We start from the raw sequence: 23,155 nt of genomic DNA on the forward strand, positions 1-23,155 counted from the left end.
ATAAAATATAAATATAAATATAAATATAATATAAATATAATATAAATATAAATATAAATATAATATAATATAAATATAACATAAATATAAATATAAATATAATATAATATAAATATAATATAAATATAAATATAAATATAATATAATATAAATATAAATATAAATATAATATAATATAAATATAAATATAATATAAATATAATATAAATATAAATATAAATATAATATAAATATACATAAAATATAAATATAATATAATATACATAAAAATATAATATAATATAAATATAACATAAATATAATATAATATAAATATAAATATAAATATACATAAAATATAAATATAAATATAAATATAAATATACATAAAATATAAATATAATATAATATAAATATAATATAATATAAATATAAATATACATAAAATATAAATATACATAAAATATAAATATAATATAAATATAATATAAATATACATAAAATATAAATATAATATAAATATAATATAAATATAATATAATATAAATATAATATAATATAAATATAATATAATATAAATATAAATATAAATATAAATATAAATATAATATAAATATAATATAATATAAATATACATAAAATATAAATATAATATAATATACATAAAAATATAATATAATATAAATATAACATAAATATAATATAATATAAATATAAATATAATATAAATATAAATATAAATATAAATATAATATAAATATAATATAAATATACATAAAATATAAATATAATATAAATATAATATAAATATACATAAAATATAAATATAATATAATATACATAAAATATAAATATAATATAAATATAATATAATATAAATATAAATATACATAAAATATTAATATAATATAAATATACATAAAATATAAATATAATATAAATATAATATAATATAAATATAAATATACATAACATATAAATATAATATAAATATAATATAAATATAATATAAATATAATATAATATAAATATAAATATACATAAAATATAAATATAATATAAATATACATAAAATATAAATATAATATAAATATAATATAATATAAATATAAATATACATAAAATATAAATATAATATAAATATAATATAAATATAATATAATATAAATATAATATAAATATAAATATAAATATACATAAAATATAAATATAATATAAATATAATATAAATATAATATAAATATAATATAATATAAATATAAATATACATAAAATATAAATATAATATAAATATAATATAATATAAATATAAATATAAATATACATAAAATATAAATATAATATAAATATAATATAATATAAATATAATATAAATATACATAAAATATAAATATAATATAAATATAATATAATATAAATATAAATATACATAAAATATAAATATAATATAAATATAATATAATATAAATATAAATATACATAAAATATAAATATAATATAAATATAAATATAAATATAATATAATATAAATATACATAAAATATAAATATAATATAATATAAATATACATAAAATATAAATATAATATAAATATAAATATAATATAAATATAAATATAAATATACATAAAATATAAATATAAATATACATAAAATATAAATATAATATAAATATAATATAAATATAAATATACATAAAATATAAATATAAATATACATAAAATATAAATATAATATAAATATAATATAAATATACATAAAATATAAATATAATATAAATATAATATAATATAAATATAAATATAAATATACATGAAATATAAATATAAATATACATAAAATATAATATAACTATAAATATAAATATAATATAAATATAAATATAATATAAATATAATATAAATATAAATATAAATATAATATAATATAAATATACATAAAATATAAATATAAATATAATTTAAATATAAATATAAATATAATATAAATATAATATAATATACATAAAAATACAATATAATATAAATATAACATAAATATAATATAAATATAAATATAAATATAATATAAATATAATATAAATATAATATAAATATAAATATAATATAATATAAATATAAATATAAATATAATATAATATAAATATAAATATAAATATAATATAAATATAAATATAAATATAAATATAATATAATATAAATATAAATATAAATATACATAAAATATAAATATAAATATACATAAAATATAAATATAATATAACTATAAATATAAATATAATATAAATATAAATATCATATAAATATAATATAAATATAAATATACATAAAATATAAATATAATATAAATATAAATATCATATAAATATAAATATAATATAAATATAAATATAAATATACATAAAATATAAATATAATATAAATATAAATATAAATATACATAAAATATAAATATAATATAAATATAATATAATATAAATATAATATAAATATAAATATAAATATACATAAAATATAAATAAAATATTAATATAATATAAATATAAATATACATTAAATATAATATAAATATAATATAAATATAAATATAAATATAAATATACATAAAATATAAATATAAATATAATATAAATATAAATATAAATATAATATAAGTATAAATATAATAATATAAATATAAATATGAAATATACATAAAATATAAATATAATATAAATATAAATATAATATAAATATAAATATAAATATAATATAAATATAATATAAATATAATATAAATATAAATATACATAAAATATAAATTAAATATAAATATAAATATACATAAAATATAAATATACATAAAATATAAATATAATATAACTATAAATATAAATATACATAAAATATAAATATAATATAAATATAAATATAAATATAATATAAATATAATATAAATATAATATAAATATACACACACACCGAATCATAATTTACACTTCTGCTACCAGTGTTTTCCCACACACACACACACACACACACACACACACACACACACACACACACACACACACACACACACACACACACACACACACACGTCAAAGGATCACGTTTCCACCCAGTGTTTTGTTCTTGAATTTTATTTATTTAATGATTCCATTTTATCATAAGAACTTGGTAGAAAAAAAAAGTGAGACTACTCTTTAACCATTTACCAATGTCCATCAATCAACTTTAAATCACCGTCAAGATACAACTACATTGGCAATAGACAAACGCTTCCCTGTACACGCTCTCCACTGAACAGCCCCCTTGTCATCAATGCCAATGGGAGAAAAAAAAACCACTACTTTATTAACAGCCAAACGACATTTCCATGTAAACAAAAAAAAAGAGTGTAGTCATCTCTCCTGTTTTTACCCTCTCCGTCCACCTCGTGGCAAAACAACACATTGCACATTGCAAGCTCATTACTATGCATAATTGGCAAACAATATATTTTAAAAAAAACAGTCCCAATGTTTATTTTCTTATTTTTTTTTGTTCATCGTTGATAAAAGAATATAAAATAATATAAAAAAGATGTATGTTTTTATAATTTGTTCAAAGGTTGTGTCTGAGTGTATTAAAATAGATTTGTATTTAAACACTGCACAGTTTCTCCCGGAGGATTCTGGGTGATGTAGTCTGGGATACCTCTGGCTGGGGATAATGGATGAAGGGCACACCGTGGAGGTGGTAGAAGCTGCTTCACTAAAAACCTCTGATCTGGAGTCATGTTATCTTATGTATTCTGTATTCTCCTAATGTTAAAGTTAGGTTGAGCCTGATCCTAGATCTGTGGGGTTGAACTTCTACCTTGATGCAACGTGATATGGCACCAGTCTTTCAGCCCCCTCTCTTGGGGATTTGATTCCCATCAGAGTCGTTAGACCGTATGTTGTGCAGATGCTCGTCTCTGTCACGGTCTGTCGTGATATTCCATGTTGGGAGAGGCAGAGCTCATGATATGTATTGAATGTTGGACAAGACTAAGGAATGGTAAAGCCCTATTAGAAAGAAAGAGACAGACAGACAGACAGACAGACAGACAGACAGACAGACAGACAGACAGACAGACAGACAGACAGACAGACAGGCAGGCAGACAGACAGACAGATCAGTAGATGGATGGACGGACGGACGGACGGACGGACGGACGGACGGATCAGTAGATAGATAGATAGATCAGTAGACAGACAGACAGACAGATATCAGTAGACAGACAGACAGATCAGTAGATGGACGGATCAGTAGATAGACAGACAGCCCATACAAACTACTGCTCGGGTTTCAGTTGCACCTTTTTAAAGATCTTGGTTGTGAAAGGCAAACTTGATATGGATGTCCTCAGTGTGTTTTGAGGCTTGATATGGATGTCCTCAGTGTGTTTTGAGGCTTGGTATGGATGTCCTCAGTGTGTTTTGAGGCTTGGTATGGATGTCCTCAGTGTGTTTTGAGGCTTGATATGGATGTCCTCAGTGTGTTTTGAGGCTTGGTATGGATGTCCTCAGTGTGTTTTGAGGCTTGGTATGGATGTCCTCAGTGTGTTTTGAGGCTTGATATGGATGTCCTCAGTGTGTTTTGAGGCTTGGTATGGATGTCCTCAGTGTGTTTTGAGACTTGGTATGGATGTCCTCAGTGTGTTTTGAGGCTTGGTATGGATGTCCTCAGTGTGTTTTGAGGCTTGATATGGATGTCCTCAGTGTGTTTTGAGGCTTGGTATGGATGTCCTCAGTGTGTTTTGAGGCTTGGTATGGATGTCCTCAGTGTGTTTTGAGGCTTGATATGGATGTCCTCAGTGTGTTTTGAGGCTTGGTATGGATGTCCTCAGTGTGTTTTGAGGCTTGATATGGATGTCCTCAGTGTGTTTTGAGGCTTGGTATGGATGTCCTCAATGTGTTTTGAGGCTTGGTATGGATGTCCTCAGTGTGTTTTGAGGCTTGGTATGGATGTCCTCAATGTGTTTTGAGGCTTGGTATGGATGTCCTCAATGTGTTTTGAGGCTTGGTATGGATGTCCTCAATGTGTTTTGAGGCTTGGTATGGATGTCCTCAGTGTGTTTTGAGGCTTGGTATGGATGACAGTTGGATCAGTCCTCTCTATAGTCCTAGCGCTGTCAACAACTCCTGCCCAAAGTGTGCTACACTACATCATAGATTCCGGTCAGGCTCTGTGTAGAAAACAAGTATTTTATTCGATATGTATTGGTGGTCTCTTCTAATTATTGCATCTTCCTTCTCATTTGATCCGTTTGGTTCAAACACAAATACAGATTATAATATGTCGTCCTCTCTTTAGAGCGATATATTTTCTCTCCATTCCCATTGTTAGTTTTTTTTTCCTCAGTGTGTCATTTTAGAATAGAGGGATCCCACAACACAGCATTGATTTGATCATCAGGAACACCCCCCCCCCCCCCCCCCCCCCCCCCCTGTGATGAAGTCTAACGAGATCAACACTGAACTGTTGCAGAGTGATATGACAGTCCTCTTCCCCATCCCCCCCGTGACAGCAGGAAGTCTAACGAGATCAACACTGAACTGTTGCAGAGTGATATGACAGTCCTCTTCCCCCCCCTGTGATGAAGTCTAACGAGATCAACACTGAACTGTTGCAGAGTGATATGACAGTCCTCTTCCCCATCCCCCCTGTGATGAAGTCTAACTAGAGATCAACACTGAACTGTTGCAGAGTGATATGACAGTCCTCTTCCCCATCCCCCCCGTGACAGCAGGAAGTCTAACGAGATCAACACTGAACTGTTGCAGAGTGATATGACAGTCCTCTTCCCCCCCCTGTGATGAAGTCTAACTAGAGATCAACACTGAACTGTTGCAGAGTGATATGACAGTCCTCTTCCCCATCCCCCCCCCTGTGACAGCAGGAAGTCTAACTAGAGATCAACACTGAACTGTTGCAGAGTGATATGACAGTCCTCTTCCCCCCCCCTGTGATGAAGTCTAACTAGAGATCAACACTGAACTGTTGCAGAGTGATATGACAGTCCTCTTCCCCCCCCCTGTGATGAAGTCTAACTAGAGATCAACACTGAACTGTTGCAGAGTGATATGACAGTCCTCTTCCCCCCCATTCACTGGTGTTTGATCGTTTATTAAACTATAGAATAAGGAAACCCTGGTTGGATCTAGTTGTTCTCGAGGCAGTGTTCATTTTGTACCTTCTAGCAGACTAGAAAACAGTTCATTTGTACCTATCTAACAGACTAGAAACAGAACAATAGAAACAGTTGAAATCAGCAGGCTCTTCAAACGTCAAGTCGTCATAACGAACATCATCTAGAGTTTAAAAAAAAACTAATAGTGTGAAAACCAGAAAATATATTTTTTTAAATATACAAAACCAGGCAGGGATAAAAAAGCATGCCAGACATATTTGATACGTACACAGGATTTCCCAGTACTAAATGTAATGTTTTTTTTGGCATATTTTCTATAGTGGTGAAAAGAAAGGGATTAAAATGGGTTGGGATCACACAACTACAGGATGGTTCAAAATGGCCGCTTCTGAGTTGTTGTTGTTGTTGTGAATCCGGTAACAGGAACATGGAGAAGGACCTGGGATAATTATACAACCTATATACAACGATAGATCCCTTTTCTTTAATATTCCTCAATACTCAAACTAAGTCATCAACAGCATGAAAAATACTCAACTCTCCTCTAGAAAGACTAAATTCTGTAGTTGTCTATAAATACTTTTTTTTCCCTCTTTAAACTATACTAATACTGAGAGAAAAAAAAGTGATTCTCTTGTTTTTTTTGTTTTTGAAGGCTTGTATGTTTGTTTTTTTCCGTACATACACAATGAAAACTTCTCTCCCTGGGCCTTTTCCCACCTGATAACTATGGCAAAATGTTGTACACAGAGACCTACTCTGATTTATATAGCAGTACAGTCTTTTTGTTCTTCATATCCTTCCATTGTTCATTTGTAACTAACTACTCTAGTGTTGTCTCGCTCTCTCTCTATATATGCAGAACAAATATTATACCAGTTTATAAAATAACAAAAAAAAATCTAAAATATTTTTCGGGCCACACAGAAAATACCTATTTAATTTGCAGCACTGTGATCTAGCTTCTTTACGGTCCGAGTAAATACATTAAGGCCAAGAAACATGAATAATTACAATAATAAATACCAAAAGAAAAATAAAACTATAAATAAAATAAATCTCGTAAGCACTGTAGGTGTTGGGTTTAAAAAATACTCATCATGAAATGTAGTGAAAAGGAAGATGTGTTTTTTTAGTGTGTTTCTCGTTCATCCCCCTGCAGCTCTTCAACCGTACGGTTCACTAATATTCAATGGTTTCAATGGAGTCTCTGACCTCTTCTTCTTCTTCGTCTTAAAGAAACCCCCGCTGTCTTCAATGTCTCTGTGACAGGTGGCCACGTGGCATGGATACTTCTAGTGAGTCCCAAATGGCACCCTATTCCCTATATAGTGCACTACTTTAGACCAGAGCCCTATTCCCCCCTATATAGTGCACTACTTTAGACCAGAGGCCTATTCCCTATATTGTGCACTACTTTAGACCAGAGGCCTATTCCCTATATAGTGCACTACTTTAGACCAGGGCCCTATTCCCCCCTATATAGTGCACTACTTTAGACCAGAGGCCTATTCCCTATATAGTGCACTACTTTAGACCAGAGCCCTATTCCCTATATAGTGCACTACTTTAGACCAGAGCCCTATTCCCTATATAGTGCACTACTATAGACCAGGGCCCTATTCCCTATATAGTGCACTACTATAGACCAGGGCCCTATACCCTATATAGTGCACTACTTTAGACCAGAGCCCTATACCCTATATAGTATACTACTTTAGACCAGAGCCCTATTCCCCCCTATATAGTGCACTACTTTAGACCAGAGGCCTATTCCCTATATAGTGCACTACTTTAGACCAGGGCCCTATTCCCCCCTATATAGTGCACTACTTTAGACCAGAGCCCTATTCCCTATATAGTGCACTACTTTAGACCAGAGGCCTATTCCCTATATAGTGCACTACTTTAGTCCAGAGCCCTATTCCCTATATAGTGCACTACTTTAGACCAGGGCCCTATTCCATATATAGTGCACTACTTTAGACCAGAGCCCTATTCACTATATAGTGTACTACTTTAGACCAGAGCCCTATTCCCTATATAGTGTACTACTTTAGACCAGAGCCCTATTCCCTATATAGTGTACTACTTTAGACCAGGGCCTTATTCCCTATATAGTGCACTACTTTAGACCAGAGCCGTATTCCCTATATAGTGTACTACTTTAGACCAGAGCCCTATTCCCTATATAGTACACTACTTTAGACCAGAGCCCTATTCCCTATATAGTACACTACTTTAGACCAGAGCCCTATTCCCTATATAGTACACTACTTTAGACCAGAGCCCTATTCCCTATATAGTGTACTACTTCAGACCAGGGCTCTGATGTCAAATGGACATGTCTTTGAAACTTCTCCTATGGGTCCGTTTACTAAAAGCTCTACACTACATAGGGAATAGAGTGCCATTTGTGGGCCAGCCTTGGACTGTGAACTGTGGCCCCCTGGTGGGCTGGGGTGGTACTACTAGAGCTCAGACATTGCTCTGAGCCTGGCTCTGTGTCTGAGACTGTGGCATGACCAGAGTCTTCTGCTGCAGTAGCATAGACGGTCCAGCAGGGGGCACTGTGTGTGTGGCGGCGCCGGAGGGTTTGATCCAGGGCAGGGAGAGCAGGGACACTCCGGTGGTGGTGGCGGTGGCTGTCATGGTAACCTGGATCATCTGGTCTCTTTGGATCAGACGAATCAGAGCCTTGAGACGCTCCAGGGAGGACTGGGTGTTCCTCTGTTGACCAATCAGACGCTCCCGCACGTCCATCACCTTCTGCTGGGACAGAGACACAGGAACATAAACATGTGTAAGTACTGACGAAGACATCTGACTAGTTAGTTTAGCAGTCTGCTTCACTGTTGAACTCCATCTGACTAGTTAGTTAGCAGTCTGCGTCACTGTTGAGCTCCATCTGGCTAGTTAGTTAGCAGTCTGCTTCACTGTTGAGCTCCTTCTGGCTAGTTAGTTAGCAGTCTGCGTCACTGTTGAGCTCCATCTGGCTAGTTAGTTAGCAGTCTGCTTCACTGTTGAGCTCCTTCTGGCTAGTTAGTTAGCAGTCTGCTTCACTGTTGAACTCCATCTGGCTAGTTAGTTAGCAGTCTGCTTCACTGTTGAGCTCCATCTGGCTAGTTAGTAGCAGTCTGCTTCACTGTTGAGCTCCATCTGGCTAGTTAGTAGCAGTCTGCTTCACTGTTGAGCACCACCTGACTAGTTAGTAGCAGTCTGCTTCACTGTTGAGCTCCATCTGGCTAGTTAGTAGCAGTCTGCTTCACTGTTGAGCTCCATCTGACTAGTTAGTAGCAGTCTGCTTCACTGTTGAGCTCCATCTGGCTAGTTAGTAGCAGTCTGCTTCACTGTTGAGCTCCTTCTGGCTAGTTAGTTAGCAGTCTGCTTCACTGTTGAACTCCATCTGGCTAGTTAGTTAGCAGTCTGCTTCACTGTTGAGCTCCATCTGGCTAGTTAGTTAGCAGTCTGCTTCACTGTTGAGCTCCATCTGACTAGTTAGTTAGCAGTCTGCTTCACTGTTGAGCTCCATCTGGCTAGTTAGTAGCAGTCTGCTTCACTGTTGAGCTCCATCTGGCTAGTTAGTTAGCAGTCTGCTTCACTGTTGAGCTCCATCTGGCTAGTTAGTTAGCAGTCTGCTTCACTGTTGAGCTCCATCTGACTAGTTAGTTAGCAGTCTGCTTCACTGTTGAGCTCCATCTGACTAGTTAGTTAGCAGTCTGCTTCACTGTTGAGCTCCATCTGGCTAGTTAGTAGCAGTCTGCTTCACTGTTGAGCTCCATCTGGCTAGTTAGTAGCAGTCTGCTTCACTGTTGAGCACCATCTGACTAGTTAGTAGCAGTCTGCTTCACTGTTGAGCTCCATCTGGCTAGTTAGTAGCAGTCTGCTTCACTGTTGAGCTCCATCTGACTAGTTAGTAGCAGTCTGCTTCACTGTTGAGCTCCATCTGGCTAGTTAGTAGCAGTCTGCTTCACTGTTGAGCTCCATCTGGCTAGTTAGTTAGCAGTCTGCTTCACTGTTGAGCTCCATCTGGCTAGTTAGTTAGCAGTCTGCTTCACTGTTGAGCTCCATCTGACTAGTTAGTTAGCAGTCTGCTTCACTGTTGAGCTCCATCTGGCTAGTTAGTAGCAGTCTGCTTCACTGTTGAGCTCCATCTGGCTAGTTAGTTAGCAGTCTGCTTCACTGTTGAGCTCCATCTGGCTAGTTAGTAGCAGTCTGCTTCACTGTTGAGCTCCATCTGGCTAGTTAGTTAGCAGTCTGCTTCACTGTTGAGCTCCATCTGGCTAGTTAGTTAGCAGTCTGCTGTTGAGCTCCTGATCTCAATGGAAATCACTACGTTCCCGTCCCAACACAATAATCAGAGAGGAACGAGGCGAAGCGAGAGGATCCACTCCCGTCAAAATCTGTCCATGTGGGAATACAGTGAGCAGACCGATAAGCAGACCACCTGCCTTCCCACCTTCGGGTCAACGCCTCCCATAGATAAGGTGGAGACCATCTCAACATTATATGCAGGATCTCTGCTGTAATTCAATCAAACTTGCAGTGTGGTAAAACCACATTCTATGTATGAGTGAGGGATTAACCTAGTCTAGGGTACGTATTGCGTGTTTGTTGGTGTTGGGTCAAGGTCATAAGGTCAGAGGTCATGAGGGACCATGAGGGACTTGCTGAGCTTCTGGTCCTGCTGTACTGTGTTGTCAGGGGTCAGAGGTCATACCGTGAGGGACTTGCTGATCTTCTGGTCCTGCTGTACTGTGTTGTGAGTGTGTCAGGGGTCAGAGGTCATACCGTGAGGGACTTGCTGATCTTCTGGTCCTGCTGTACTGTGTTGTGAGTGTGTCAGGGGTCAGAGGTCATACCGTGAGGGACTTGCTGAGCTTCTGGTCCTGCTGTACTGTGTTGTGAGTGTGTCAGGTGTCAGAGGTCATACCGTGAGGGACTTGCTGAGCTTCTGGTCCTGTGTTGTGAGTGTGTCAGGTGTCAGAGGTCATACCCTGAGGGACTTGCTGAGTTGCTGGTCCTGCTGTACTGTGTTGTGAGTGTGTCAATGGTCAGAGGTCATACCGTGAGGGACGTGCTGAGTTGCTGGTCCTGTTCTTCCAGGTGAGCACACTCCTTCTTCAGCTCTACATTCCTCCTGAGCAGACTCCTCTTCTCCCCCTCTCTCACTAAACACACAATACACCTAGCATTAATACAGTATAACACACAATACACCTAGCATTAACACAGCTTAACACACACACACCTAGCATTAAAACAGCATAACACACACACACCTAGCATTAACACAGCATAACACACAATACACCTAGCATTAACACAGCATAACACACAATACACCTAGCATTCACACAGCTTAACACACACACACACCTAGTATTAAAACAGCATAACACACACACACACACACACACACACACACACACACACACACACACACCACCTAGTATTAACACAGCATAACACACACTGCAGGCCCAACAGCCACATGCGAGCCAAGTAAAGGTGTCTCACCCGTCTTGTGTGTCACATAGGACTGGACAAAGTTCTGTGGCCACGACATGTTCTCTTTGTTCAGAACCTTCAGGAGGAAGGAAAACACAAGGTTGTAAAATGGAGGACGATACAAGGTTATGAAATGGAGGACGATACAAGGTTATAAAATGGAGGACGATACAAGGTTATGAAATGGAGGACGATACAAGGTTGTAAAATGGAGGACGATACAAGGTTATAAAATGGAGGACGATACAAGGTTATGAAATGGAGGACGATACAAGGTTATAAAATGGAGGACGATACAAGGTTATAAAATGGAGGACGATACAAGGTTATAAAATGGAGGACGATACAAGGTTACAAAATGGAGGACGACACAAAGTTATAAAATGGAGGACGACACAAGGTTATAAAATGGAGGACGATACAAGGTTATAAAATGGAGGACGACACAAGGTTATAAAATGGAGGACGACACAAGGTTATAAAATGGAGGACGATACAAGGTTATAAAATGGAGGACGATACAAGGTTATGAAATGGAGGACGATACAAGGTTGTAAAATGGTGGACGATACAAGGTTATAAAATGGAGGACGATACAAGGTTATGAAATGGAGGACGATACAAGGTTATGAAATGGAGGACGATACAAGGTAATAAAATGGAGGACGATACAAGGTTATGAAATGGAGGACGATACAAGGTTATAAAATGGAGGACGATACAAGGTTATGAAATGGAGGACGATACAAGGTTATGAAATGGAGGACGATACAAGGTTATAAAATGGAGGATGATACAAGGTTATGAAATGGAGGACGATACAAGGTTATAAAATGGAGGACGACAAAAGGTTATAAAATGGAGGACGATACAAGGTTATGGAGGACGATACAAGGTTATAAAATGGAGGACGATACAAGGTTATAAAATGGAGGACGATACAAGGTTATAAAATGGAGGACGATACAAGGTTATAAAATGGAGGACGATACAAGGTTATAAAATGGAGGACGATACAAGGTTAAAAAATGGAGGACGATACAAGGTTATAAAATGGAGGACGATACAAGGTTATAAAATGGAGGACGATACAAGGTTATGGAGGACGATACAAGGTTGTAAAATGGAGGACGATACAAGGTTATGAAATGGAGGACGATACAAGGTTATGGAGGCCGATACAAGTTTGTGAAATGGAGGACGATACAAGGTTATAAAATGGAGGACGATACAAGGTTATAAAATGGAGGACGATGGAAACAGTTATCTTCCCTTCATCTAATACATTCAGTAGTGTTGTTATAGTCAGATGTCATTCAGTAGTGTTGTTATAGTCAGTAGATGTCATTCAGTAGTGTTGTTATAGTCAGACGTCATTCAGTAGTGTTGTTATAGTCAGATGTCATTCAGTAGTGTTGTTATAGTCAGATGTCATTCAGTAGTGTTGTTATAGTCAGATGTCATTCAGTAGTGTTGTTATAGTCAGATGTTGTTCAGTAGTGTTGTTATAGACAGCAGATGTCATTCAGTAGTGTTGTTATAGTCAGATGTCATTCCGTAGTGTTGTTATAGTCAGATGTCATTCAGTAGTGTTGTTATAGTCAGATGTCATTCAGTAGTGTTGTTATAGTCAGACGTCATTCAGTAGTGTTGTTATAGTCAGATGTCATTCAGTAGTGTTGTTATAGTCAGTAGATTTCATTCAGTAGTGTTGTTATAGTCAGATGTCATTCAGTAGTGTTGTTATAGTCAGTAGATATCATTCAGTAGTGTTGTTATAGTCAGATGTCATTCAGTAGTGTTGTTATAGTCAGTAGATGTCATTCAGTAGTGTTGTTATAGTCAGATGTCATTCAGTAGTGTTGTTATAGTCAGATGTCATTCAGTAGTGTTGTTATAGTCAGATGTCATTCAGTAGTGTTGTTATAGTCAGATGTCATTCAGTAGTGTTGTTATAGTAAGATGTCATTCAGTAGTGTTGTTATAGTCAGACGTCATTCAGTAGTGTTGTTATAGTCAGTAGATGTCATTCAGTAGTGTTGTTATAGTCAGATGTCATTCAGTAGTGTTGTTATAGTCAGATGTCATTCTGTAGTGTTGTTATAGTCAGATGTCATTCAGTAGTGTTGTTATAGTCAGATGTCATTCAGTAGTGTTGTTATAGTCAGATGTCATTCAGTAGTGTTGTTATAGTCAGTAGATGTCATTCAGTAGTGTTATAGTCAGTAGATGTCATTCAGTAGTGTTATAGTCAGACGTCATTCAGTAGTGTTGTTATAGTCAGATGTCATTCTGTAGTGTTGTAATAGTCAGTAGATGTCATTCAGTAGTGTTGTTATAGTCAGATGTCATTCAGTAGTGTTGTAATAGTCAGATGTCATTCAGTAGTGTTGTTATAGTCAGATGTCATTCAGTAGTGTTGTTATAGTCAGTAGATGTCATTCAGTAGTGTTGTTATAGTCAGTAGATGTCATTCAGTAGTGTTGTTATAGTCAGTAGATGTCATTCAGTAGTGTTGTTATAGTCAGACGTCGTTCAGTAGTGTTGTTATAGTCAGATGTCATTCAGTAGTGTTGTTATAGTCAGATGTCATTCAGTAGTGTTGTTATAGTCAGATGTCATTCAGTAGTGTTGTTATAGTCAGATGTCATTCAGTAGTGTTGTTATAGTCAGATGTCGTTCAGTAGTGTTGTTATAGTCAGATGTCATTCAGTAGTGTTGTTATTGTCAGACGTCATTCAGTAGTGTTGTTATAGTCAGATGTCATTCACTAGTGTTGTTATAGTCAGTAGATGTCATTCAGTAGTGTTGTTATAGTCAGTAGATGTCATTCAGTAGTGTTGTTATAGTCAGTAGATGTCATTCAGTAGTGTTGTTATAGTCAGATGTTATTCAGTAGTGTTGTTATAGTCAGATGTCATTCAGTAGTGTTGTTATAGTCAGATGTCATTCAGTAGTGTTGTTATAGTCAGTAGATGTCATTCAGTAGTGTTGTTATAGTCAGTAGATGTCATTCAGTAGTGTTGTTATAGTCAGATGTCATTCAGTAGTGTTGTTATAGTCAGTAGATATCATTCAGTAGTGTTGTTATAGTCAGACGTCATTCAGTAGTGTTGTTATAGTCAGATGTCATTCAGTAGTGTTGTTATAGTCAGATGTCATTCAGTAGTGTTGTTATAGTCAGTAGATGTCATTCAGTAGTGTTGTTATAGTCAGATGTCATTCGGTAGTGTTGTTATAGTCAGATGTCATTCAGTAGTGTTGTTATAGTCGGACGTCATTCAGTAGTGTTGTTATAGTCAGATGTCATTCAGTAGTGTTGTTATAGTCAGTAGATGTCATTCAGTAGTGTTGTTATAGTCAGACGTCATTCAGTAGTGTTGTTATAGTCAGATGTCATTCAGTAGTGTTGTTATAGTCAGATGTCATTCAGTAGTGTTGTTATAGTCAGACGTCATTCAGTAGTGTTGTTATAGTCAGATGTCATTCAGTAGTGTTGTTATAGTCAGATGTCATTCAGTAGTGTTGTTATAGTCAGACGTCATTCAGTAGTGTTGTTATAGTCAGATGTCATTCAGTAGTGTTGTTATAGTCAGACGTCATTCAGTAGTGTTGTTATAGTCAGATGTCATTCAGTAGTGTTGTTATAGTCAGATGTCGTTCAGTAGTGTTGTTATAGTCAGATGTCATTCAGTAGTGTTGTTATAGTCAGATGTCGTTCAGTAGTGTTGTTATAGTCAGATGTCATTCAGTAGTGTTGTTATAGTCAGTAGATGTCATTCAGTAGTGTTGTTATAGTCAGATGTCATTCAGTAGTGTTGTTATAGTCAGTAGATGTCATTCAGTAGTGTTGTTATAGTCAGTAGATGTCATTCAGTAGTGTTGTTATAGTCAGATGTCATTCAGTAGTGTTGTTATAGTCAGATGTCGTTCAGTAGTGTTGTTATAGTCAGATGTCATTCAGTAGTGTTGTTATAGTCAGATGTCATTCAGTAGTGTTGTTATAGTCAGATGTCATTCAGTAGTGTTGTTATAGTCAGATGTCATTCAGTAGTGTTGTTATAGTCAGATGTCATTCAGTAGTGTTGTTATAGTCAGTAGATGTCATTCAGTAGTGTTGTTATAGTCAGTAGATGTCATTCAGTAGTGTTGTTATAGTCAGATGTAATTCAGTAGTGTTGTTATAGTCAGTAGATGTCATTCAGTAGTGTTGTTATAGTCAGATGTCATTCAGTAGTGTTGTTATAGTCAGACGTCATTCAGTAGTGTTGTTATAGTCAGATGTCATTCAGTAGTGTTGTTATAGTCAGACGTCATTCAGTAGTGTTGTTATAGTCAGATGTCATTCAGTAGTGTTGTTATAGTCAGTAGATGTCATTCAGTAGTGTTGTTATAGTCAGTAGATGTCATTCAGTAGTGTTGTTATAGTCAGATGTCATTCAGTAGTGTTGTTATAGTCAGATGTTATTCAGTAGTGTTGTTATAGTCAGATGTCATTCAGTAGTGTTGTTATAGTCAGATATCATTCTGTAGTGTTGTTATAGTCAGATGTCGTTCAGTAGTGTTGTCATAGTCAGATATCATTCAGTAGTGTTGTTATAGTCAGATGTCATTCAGTAGTGTTGTTATAGTCAGACGTCATTCAGTAGTGTTGTTATAGTCAGACGTCATTCAGTAGTGTTGTTATAGTCAGTAGATGTCATTCAGTAGTGTTGTTATAGTCAGATGTCATTCAGTAGTGTTGTTATAGTCAGTAGATGTCATCCAGTAGTGTTGTTATAGTCAGATGTCATTCAGTAGTGTTGTTATAGTCAGTAGATGTCATTCAGTAGTGTTGTGATAGTCAGATGTCATTCAGTAGTGTTGTTATAGTCAGATGTCATTCAGTAGTGTTGTTATAGTCAGTAGATATCATTCAGTAGTGTTGTTATAGTCAGTAGATGTCATTCAGTAGTGTTGTTATAGTCAGATGTCATTCAGTAGTGTTGTTATAGTCAGATGTCATTCAGTAGTGTTGTTATAGTCAGACGTCATTCAGTAGTGTTGTTATAGTCAGATGTCGTTCAGTAGTGTTGTTATAGTCAGATGTCATTCAGTAGTGTTGTTATAGTCAGATGTCATTCAGTAGTGTTGTTATAGTCAGTAGATGTCATTCAGTAGTGTTGTTATAGTCAGTAGATGTCATTCAGTAGTGTTGTTATAGTCAGATGTCATTCAGTAGTGTTGTTATAGTCAGATGTCGTTCAGTAGTGTTGTTATAGTCAGATGTCATTCAGTAGTGTTGTTATAGTCAGATGTCATTCAGTAGTGTTGTTATAGTCAGATGTCATTCAGTAGTGTTGTTATAGTCAGATGTCATTCAGTAGTGTTGTTATAGTCAGATGTCATTCAGTAGTGTTGTTATAGTCAGTAGATGTCATTCAGTAGTGTTGTTATAGTCAGTAGATGTCATTCAGTAGTGTTGTTATAGTCAGATGTAATTCAGTAGTGTTGTTATAGTCAGTAGATGTCATTCAGTAGTGTTGTTATAGTCAGATGTCATTCAGTAGTGTTGTTATAGTCAGACGTCATTCAGTAGTGTTGTTATAGTCAGATGTCATTCAGTAGTGTTGTTATAGTCAGATGTCATTCAGTAGTGTTGTTATAGTCAGTAGATGTCATTCAGTAGTGTTGTTATAGTCAGATGTCATTCAGTAGTGTTGTTATAGTCAGACGTCATTCAGTAGTGTTGTTATAGTCAGATGTCATTCAGTAGTGTTGTTATAGTCAGTAGATGTCATTCAGTAGTGTTGTTATAGTCAGTAGATGTCATTCAGTAGTGTTGTTATAGTCAGATGTCATTCAGTAGTGTTGTTATAGTCAGATGTTATTCAGTAGTGTTGTTATAGTCAGATGTCATTCAGTAGTGTTGTTATAGTCAGATATCATTCTGTAGTGTTGTTATAGTCAGATGTCGTTCAGTAGTGTTGTCATAGTCAGATATCATTCAGTAGTGTTGTTATAGTCAGATGTCATTCAGTAGTGTTGTTATAGTCAGACGTCATTCAGTAGTGTTGTTATAGTCAGACGTCATTCAGTAGTGTTGTTATAGTCAGTAGATGTCATTCAGTAGTGTTGTTATAGTCAGATGTCATTCAGTAGTGTTGTTATAGTCAGTAGATGTCATCCAGTAGTGTTGTTATAGTCAGATGTCATTCAGTAGTGTTGTTATAGTCAGTAGATGTCATTCAGTAGTGTTGTGATAGTCAGATGTCATTCAGTAGTGTTGTTATAGTCAGATGTCATTCAGTAGTGTTGTTATAGTCAGTAGATATCATTCAGTAGTGTTGTTATAGTCAGTAGATGTCATTCAGTAGTGTTGTTATAGTCAGATGTCATTCAGTAGTGTTGTTATAGTCAGATGTCATTCAGTAGTGTTGTTATAGTCAGACGTCATTCAGTAGTGTTGTTATAGTCAGATGTCGTTCAGTAGTGTTGTTATAGTCAGATGTCATTCAGTAGTGTTGTTATATTCAGATGTCATTCAGTAGTGTTGTTATAGTCAGATATCATTCTGTAGTGTTGTTATAGTCAGATGTCATTATGTAAGTGTTGTTATAGTCAGATGTCATTCAGTAGTGTTGTTATAGTCAGATGTCATTCAGTAGTGTTGTTATAGTCAGATGTCATTCAGTAGTGTTGTAATAGTCAGATGTCATTCAGTAGTGTTGTTATAGTCAGATGTCATTCAGTAGTGTTGTTATAGTCAGATGTAATTCAGTAGTGTTGTTATATTCAGATGTCATTCAGTAGTGTTGTTATAGTCAGTAGATGTCATCCAGTAGTGTTGTTATAGTCAGATGTCATTCAGTAGTGTTGTTATAGTCAGTAGATGTCATTCAGTAGTGTTGTTATAGTCAGATGTCATTCAGTAGTGTTGTTATAGTCAGATGTCATTCAGTAGTGTTGTTATAGTCAGTAGATATCATTCAGTAGTGTTGTTATAGTCAGTAGATGTCATTCAGTAGTGTTGTTATAGTCAGTAGATGTCATTCAGTAGTGTTGTTATAGTCAGATGTCATTCAGTAGTGTTGTTATAGTCAGACGTCATTCAGTAGTGTTGTTATAGTCAGATGTCGTTCAGTAGTGTTGTTATAGTCAGATGTCATTCAGTAGTGTTGTTATAGTCAGATGTCATTCAGTAGTGTTGTTATAGTCAGATATCATTCTGTAGTGTTGTTATAGTCAGATGTCAATATGTAAGTGTTGTTATAGTCAGATGTCAATCAGTAGTGTTGTTATAGTCAGATGTCATTCAGTAGTGTTGTTATAGTCAGATGTCATTCAGTAGTGTTGTAATAGTCAGATGTCATTCAGTAGTGTTGTTATAGTCAGATGTCATTCAGTAGTGTTGTTATAGTCAGATGTAATTCAGTAGTGTTGTTATATTCAGATGTCATTCAGTAGTGTTGTTATAGTCAGTAGATGTCATTCAGTAGTGTTGTTATAGTCAGATGTCATTCAGTAGTGTTGTTATAGTCAGTAGATGTCATTCAGTAGTGTTGTTATAGTCAGACGTCATTCAGTAGTGTTGTTATAGTCAGATGTCATTCAGTAGTGTTGTTATAGTCAGATGTCATTCAGTAGTGTTGTTATAGTCAGTAGATGTCATTCAGTAGTGTTGTTATAGTCAGATGTCATTCAGTAGTGTTGTTATTGTCAGATGTCATTCAGTAGTGTTGTTATAGTCAGATGTCATTCAGTAGTGTTGTTATAGTCAGTAGATGTCATTCAGTAGTGTTGTTATAGTCAGGAGATGTCATTCAGTAGTGTTGTTATAGTCAGATGTCATTCAGTAGTGTTGTTATAGTCAGATGTCATTCAGTAGTGTTGTTATAGTCAGATGTCATTCAGTAGTGTTGTTATAGTCAGTAGATGTCATTCAGTAGTGTTGTTATAGTCAGATGTCATTCAGTAGTGTTGTTATAGTCAGACGTCATTCAGTAGTGTTGTTATAGTCAGATGTCGTTCAGTAGTGTTGTTATAGTCAGTAGATGTCATTCAGTAGTGTTGTTATAGTCAGATGTCATTCAGTAGTGTTGTTATAGTCAGACGTCATTCAGTAGTGTTGTTATAGTCAGATGTCATTCAGTAGTGTTGTTATAGTCAGTAGATGTCATTCAGTAGTGTTGTTATAGTCAGTAGATGTCATTCAGTAGTGTTGTTATAGTCAGATGTCATTCAGTAGTGTTGTTATAGTCAGACGTCATTCAGTAGTGTTGTTATAGTCAGATGTCATTCAGTAGTGTTGTTATAGTCAGTAGATGTCATTCAGTAGTGTTGTTATAGTCAGTAGATGTCATTCAGTAGTGTTGTTATAGTCAGATGTCATTCAGTAGTGTTGTTATAGTCAGATGTTATTCAGTAGTGTTGTTATAGTCAGATGTCATTCAGTAGTGTTGTTATAGTCAGATATCATTCTGTAGTGTTGTTATAGTCAGATGTCGTTCAGTAGTGTTGTCATAGTCAGATATCATTCAGTAGTGTTGTTATAGTCAGATGTCATTCAGTAGTGTTGTTATAGTCAGACGTCATTCAGTAGTGTTGTTATAGTCAGACGTCATTCAGTAGTGTTGTTATAGTCAGTAGATGTCATTCAGTAGTGTTGTTATAGTCAGATGTCATTCAGTAGTGTTGTTATAGTCAGTAGATGTCATCCAGTAGTGTTGTTATAGTCAGATGTCATTCAGTAGTGTTGTTATAGTCAGTAGATGTCATTCAGTAGTGTTGTTATAGTCAGATGTCATTCAGTAGTGTTGTTATAGTCAGATGTCATTCAGTAGTGTTGTTATAGTCAGTAGATATCATTCAGTAGTGTTGTTATAGTCAGTAGATGTCATTCAGTAGTGTTGTTATAGTCAGATGTCATTCAGTAGTGTTGTTATAGTCAGATGTCATTCAGTAGTGTTGTTATAGTCAGACGTCATTCAGTAGTGTTGTTATAGTCAGATGTCATTCAGTAGTGTTGTTATAGTCAGTAGATGTCATCCAGTAGTGTTGTTATAGTCAGATGTCATTCAGTAGTGTTGTTATAGTCAGTAGATGTCATTCAGTAGTGTTGTTATAGTCAGATGTCATTCAGTAGTGTTGTTATAGTCAGATGTCATTCAGTAGTGTTGTTATAGTCAGTAGATATCATTCAGTAGTGTTGTTATAGTCAGTAGATGTCATTCAGTAGTGTTGTTATAGTCAGATGTCATTCAGTAGTGTTGTTATAGTCAGATGTCATTCAGTAGTGTTGTTATAGTCAGACGTCATTCAGTAGTGTTGTTATAGTCAGATGTCGTTCAGTAGTGTTGTTATAGTCAGATGTCATTCAGTAGTGTTGTTATATTCAGATGTCATTAAGTAGTGTTGTTATAGTCAGATATCATTCTGTAGTGTTGTTATAGTCAGATGTCATTATGTAAGTGTTGTTATAGTCAGATGTCATTCAGTAGTGTTGTTATAGTCAGATGTCATTCAGTAGTGTTGTTATAGTCAGATGTCATTCAGTAGTGTTGTAATAGTCAGATGTCATTCAGTAGTGTTGTTATAGTCAGATGTCATTCAGTAGTGTTGTTATAGTCAGATGTAATTCAGTAGTGTTGTTATATTCAGATGTCATTCAGTAGTGTTGTTATAGTCAGTAGATGTCATCCAGTAGTGTTGTTATAGTCAGATGTCATTCAGTAGTGTTGTTATAGTCAGTAGATGTCATTCAGTAGTGTTGTTATAGTCAGATGTCATTCAGTAGTGTTGTTATAGTCAGATGTCATTCAGTAGTGTTGTTATAGTCAGTAGATATCATTCAGTAGTGTTGTTATAGTCAGTAGATGTCATTCAGTAGTGTTGTTATAGTCAGTAGATGTCATTCAGTAGTGTTGTTATAATCAGATGTCATTCAGTAGTGTTGTTATAGTCAGACGTCATTCAGTAGTGTTGTTATAGTCAGATGTCGTTCAGTAGTGTTGTTATAGTCAGATGTCATTCAGTAGTGTTGTTATAGTCAGATGTCATTCAGTAGTGTTGTTATAGTCAGATATCATTCTGTAGTGTTGTTATAGTCAGATGTCAATATGTAAGTGTTGTTATAGTCAGATGTCAATCAGTAGTGTTGTTATAGTCAGATGTCATTCAGTAGTGTTGTTATAGTCAGATGTCATTCAGTAGTGTTGTAATAGTCAGATGTCATTCAGTAGTGTTGTTATAGTCAGATGTCATTCAGTAGTGTTGTTATAGTCAGATGTAATTCAGTAGTGTTGTTATATTCAGATGTCATTCAGTAGTGTTGTTATAGTCAGTAGATGTCATTCAGTAGTGTTGTTATAGTCAGATGTCATTCAGTAGTGTTGTTATAGTCAGTAGATGTCATTCAGTAGTGTTGTTATAGTCAGTAGATATCATTCAGTAGTGTTGTTATAGTCAGTAGATGTCATTCAGTAGTGTTGTTATAGTCAGTAGATGTCATTCAGTAGTGTTGTTATAATCAGATGTCATTCAGTAGTGTTGTTATAGTCAGACGTCATTCAGTAGTGTTGTTATAGTCAGATGTCGTTCAGTAGTGTTGTTATAGTCAGATGTCATTCAGTAGTGTTGTTATAGTCAGATGTCATTCAGTAGTGTTGTTATAGTCAGATATCATTCTGTAGTGTTGTTATAGTCAGATGTCAATATGTAAGTGTTGTTATAGTCAGATGTCAATCAGTAGTGTTGTTATAGTCAGATGTCATTCAGTAGTGTTGTTATAGTCAGATGTCATTCAGTAGTGTTGTAATAGTCAGATGTCATTCAGTAGTGTTGTTATAGTCAGATGTCATTCAGTAGTGTTGTTATAGTCAGATGTAATTCAGTAGTGTTGTTATATTCAGATGTCATTCAGTAGTGTTGTTATAGTCAGTAGATGTCATTCAGTAGTGTTGTTATAGTCAGATGTCATTCAGTAGTGTTGTTATAGTCAGTAGATGTCATTCAGTAGTGTTGTTATAGTCAGACGTCATTCAGTAGTGTTGTTATAGTCAGATGTCATTCAGTAGTGTTGTTATAGTCAGATGTCATTCAGTAGTGTTGTTATAGTCAGATGTCATTCAGTAGTGTTGTTATTGTCAGATGTCATTCAGTAGTGTTGTTATAGTCAGATGTCATTCAGTAGTGTTGTTATAGTCAGTAGATGTCATTCAGTAGTGTTGTTATAGTCAGGAGATGTCATTCAGTAGTGTTGTTATAGTCAGATGTCATTCAGTAGTGTTGTTATAGTCAGATGTCATTCAGTAGTGTTGTTATAGTCAGATGTCATTCAGTAGTGTTGTTATAGTCAGTAGATGTCATTCAGTAGTGTTGTTATAGTCAGTAGATGTCATTCAGTAGTGTTGTTACAGTCAGTAGATGTCATTCAGTAGTGTTGTTATAGTCAGATGTCATTCAGTAGTGTTGTTATAGTCAGACGTCATTCAGTAGTGTTGTTATAGTCAGATGTCGTTCAGTAGTGT

At 34.4% G+C, this 23,155-nt stretch overlaps 1 protein-coding gene across 4 annotated transcripts in view; it reads right to left on the bottom strand.

Moving 5' to 3' along the window:
• Window positions 1-8,337: 8,337 nt before the first annotated feature.
• LOC110510401 (PHD finger protein 21B) overlaps window positions 8,338-23,155 on the bottom strand; it is a 173,725-nt gene continuing 158,907 nt past the window's right edge. For 3 of the 4 annotated variants that reach the window (XM_036945485.1, XM_036945483.1, XM_036945486.1), the window contains 3 exons: window positions 11,658-11,724; window positions 11,205-11,308; window positions 8,338-8,909 (listed from right to left, as the gene is read on the bottom strand). In XM_036945485.1, the coding sequence (XP_036801380.1) occupies window positions 8,616-8,909; window positions 11,205-11,308; window positions 11,658-11,724 (465 nt within the window). In that variant the 3' untranslated portion in view covers window positions 8,338-8,615. The remainder of the gene's footprint in view (window positions 8,910-11,204; window positions 11,309-11,657; window positions 11,725-23,155) is intronic. The other variant, XM_036945484.1, reaches the window with a different exon arrangement.

This window comes from Oncorhynchus mykiss, chromosome 15 (assembly GCF_013265735.2).
Source record: "Oncorhynchus mykiss isolate Arlee chromosome 15, USDA_OmykA_1.1, whole genome shotgun sequence".
In the NCBI taxonomy this organism is placed as follows: Eukaryota; Metazoa; Chordata; class Actinopteri; order Salmoniformes; family Salmonidae; genus Oncorhynchus; species Oncorhynchus mykiss.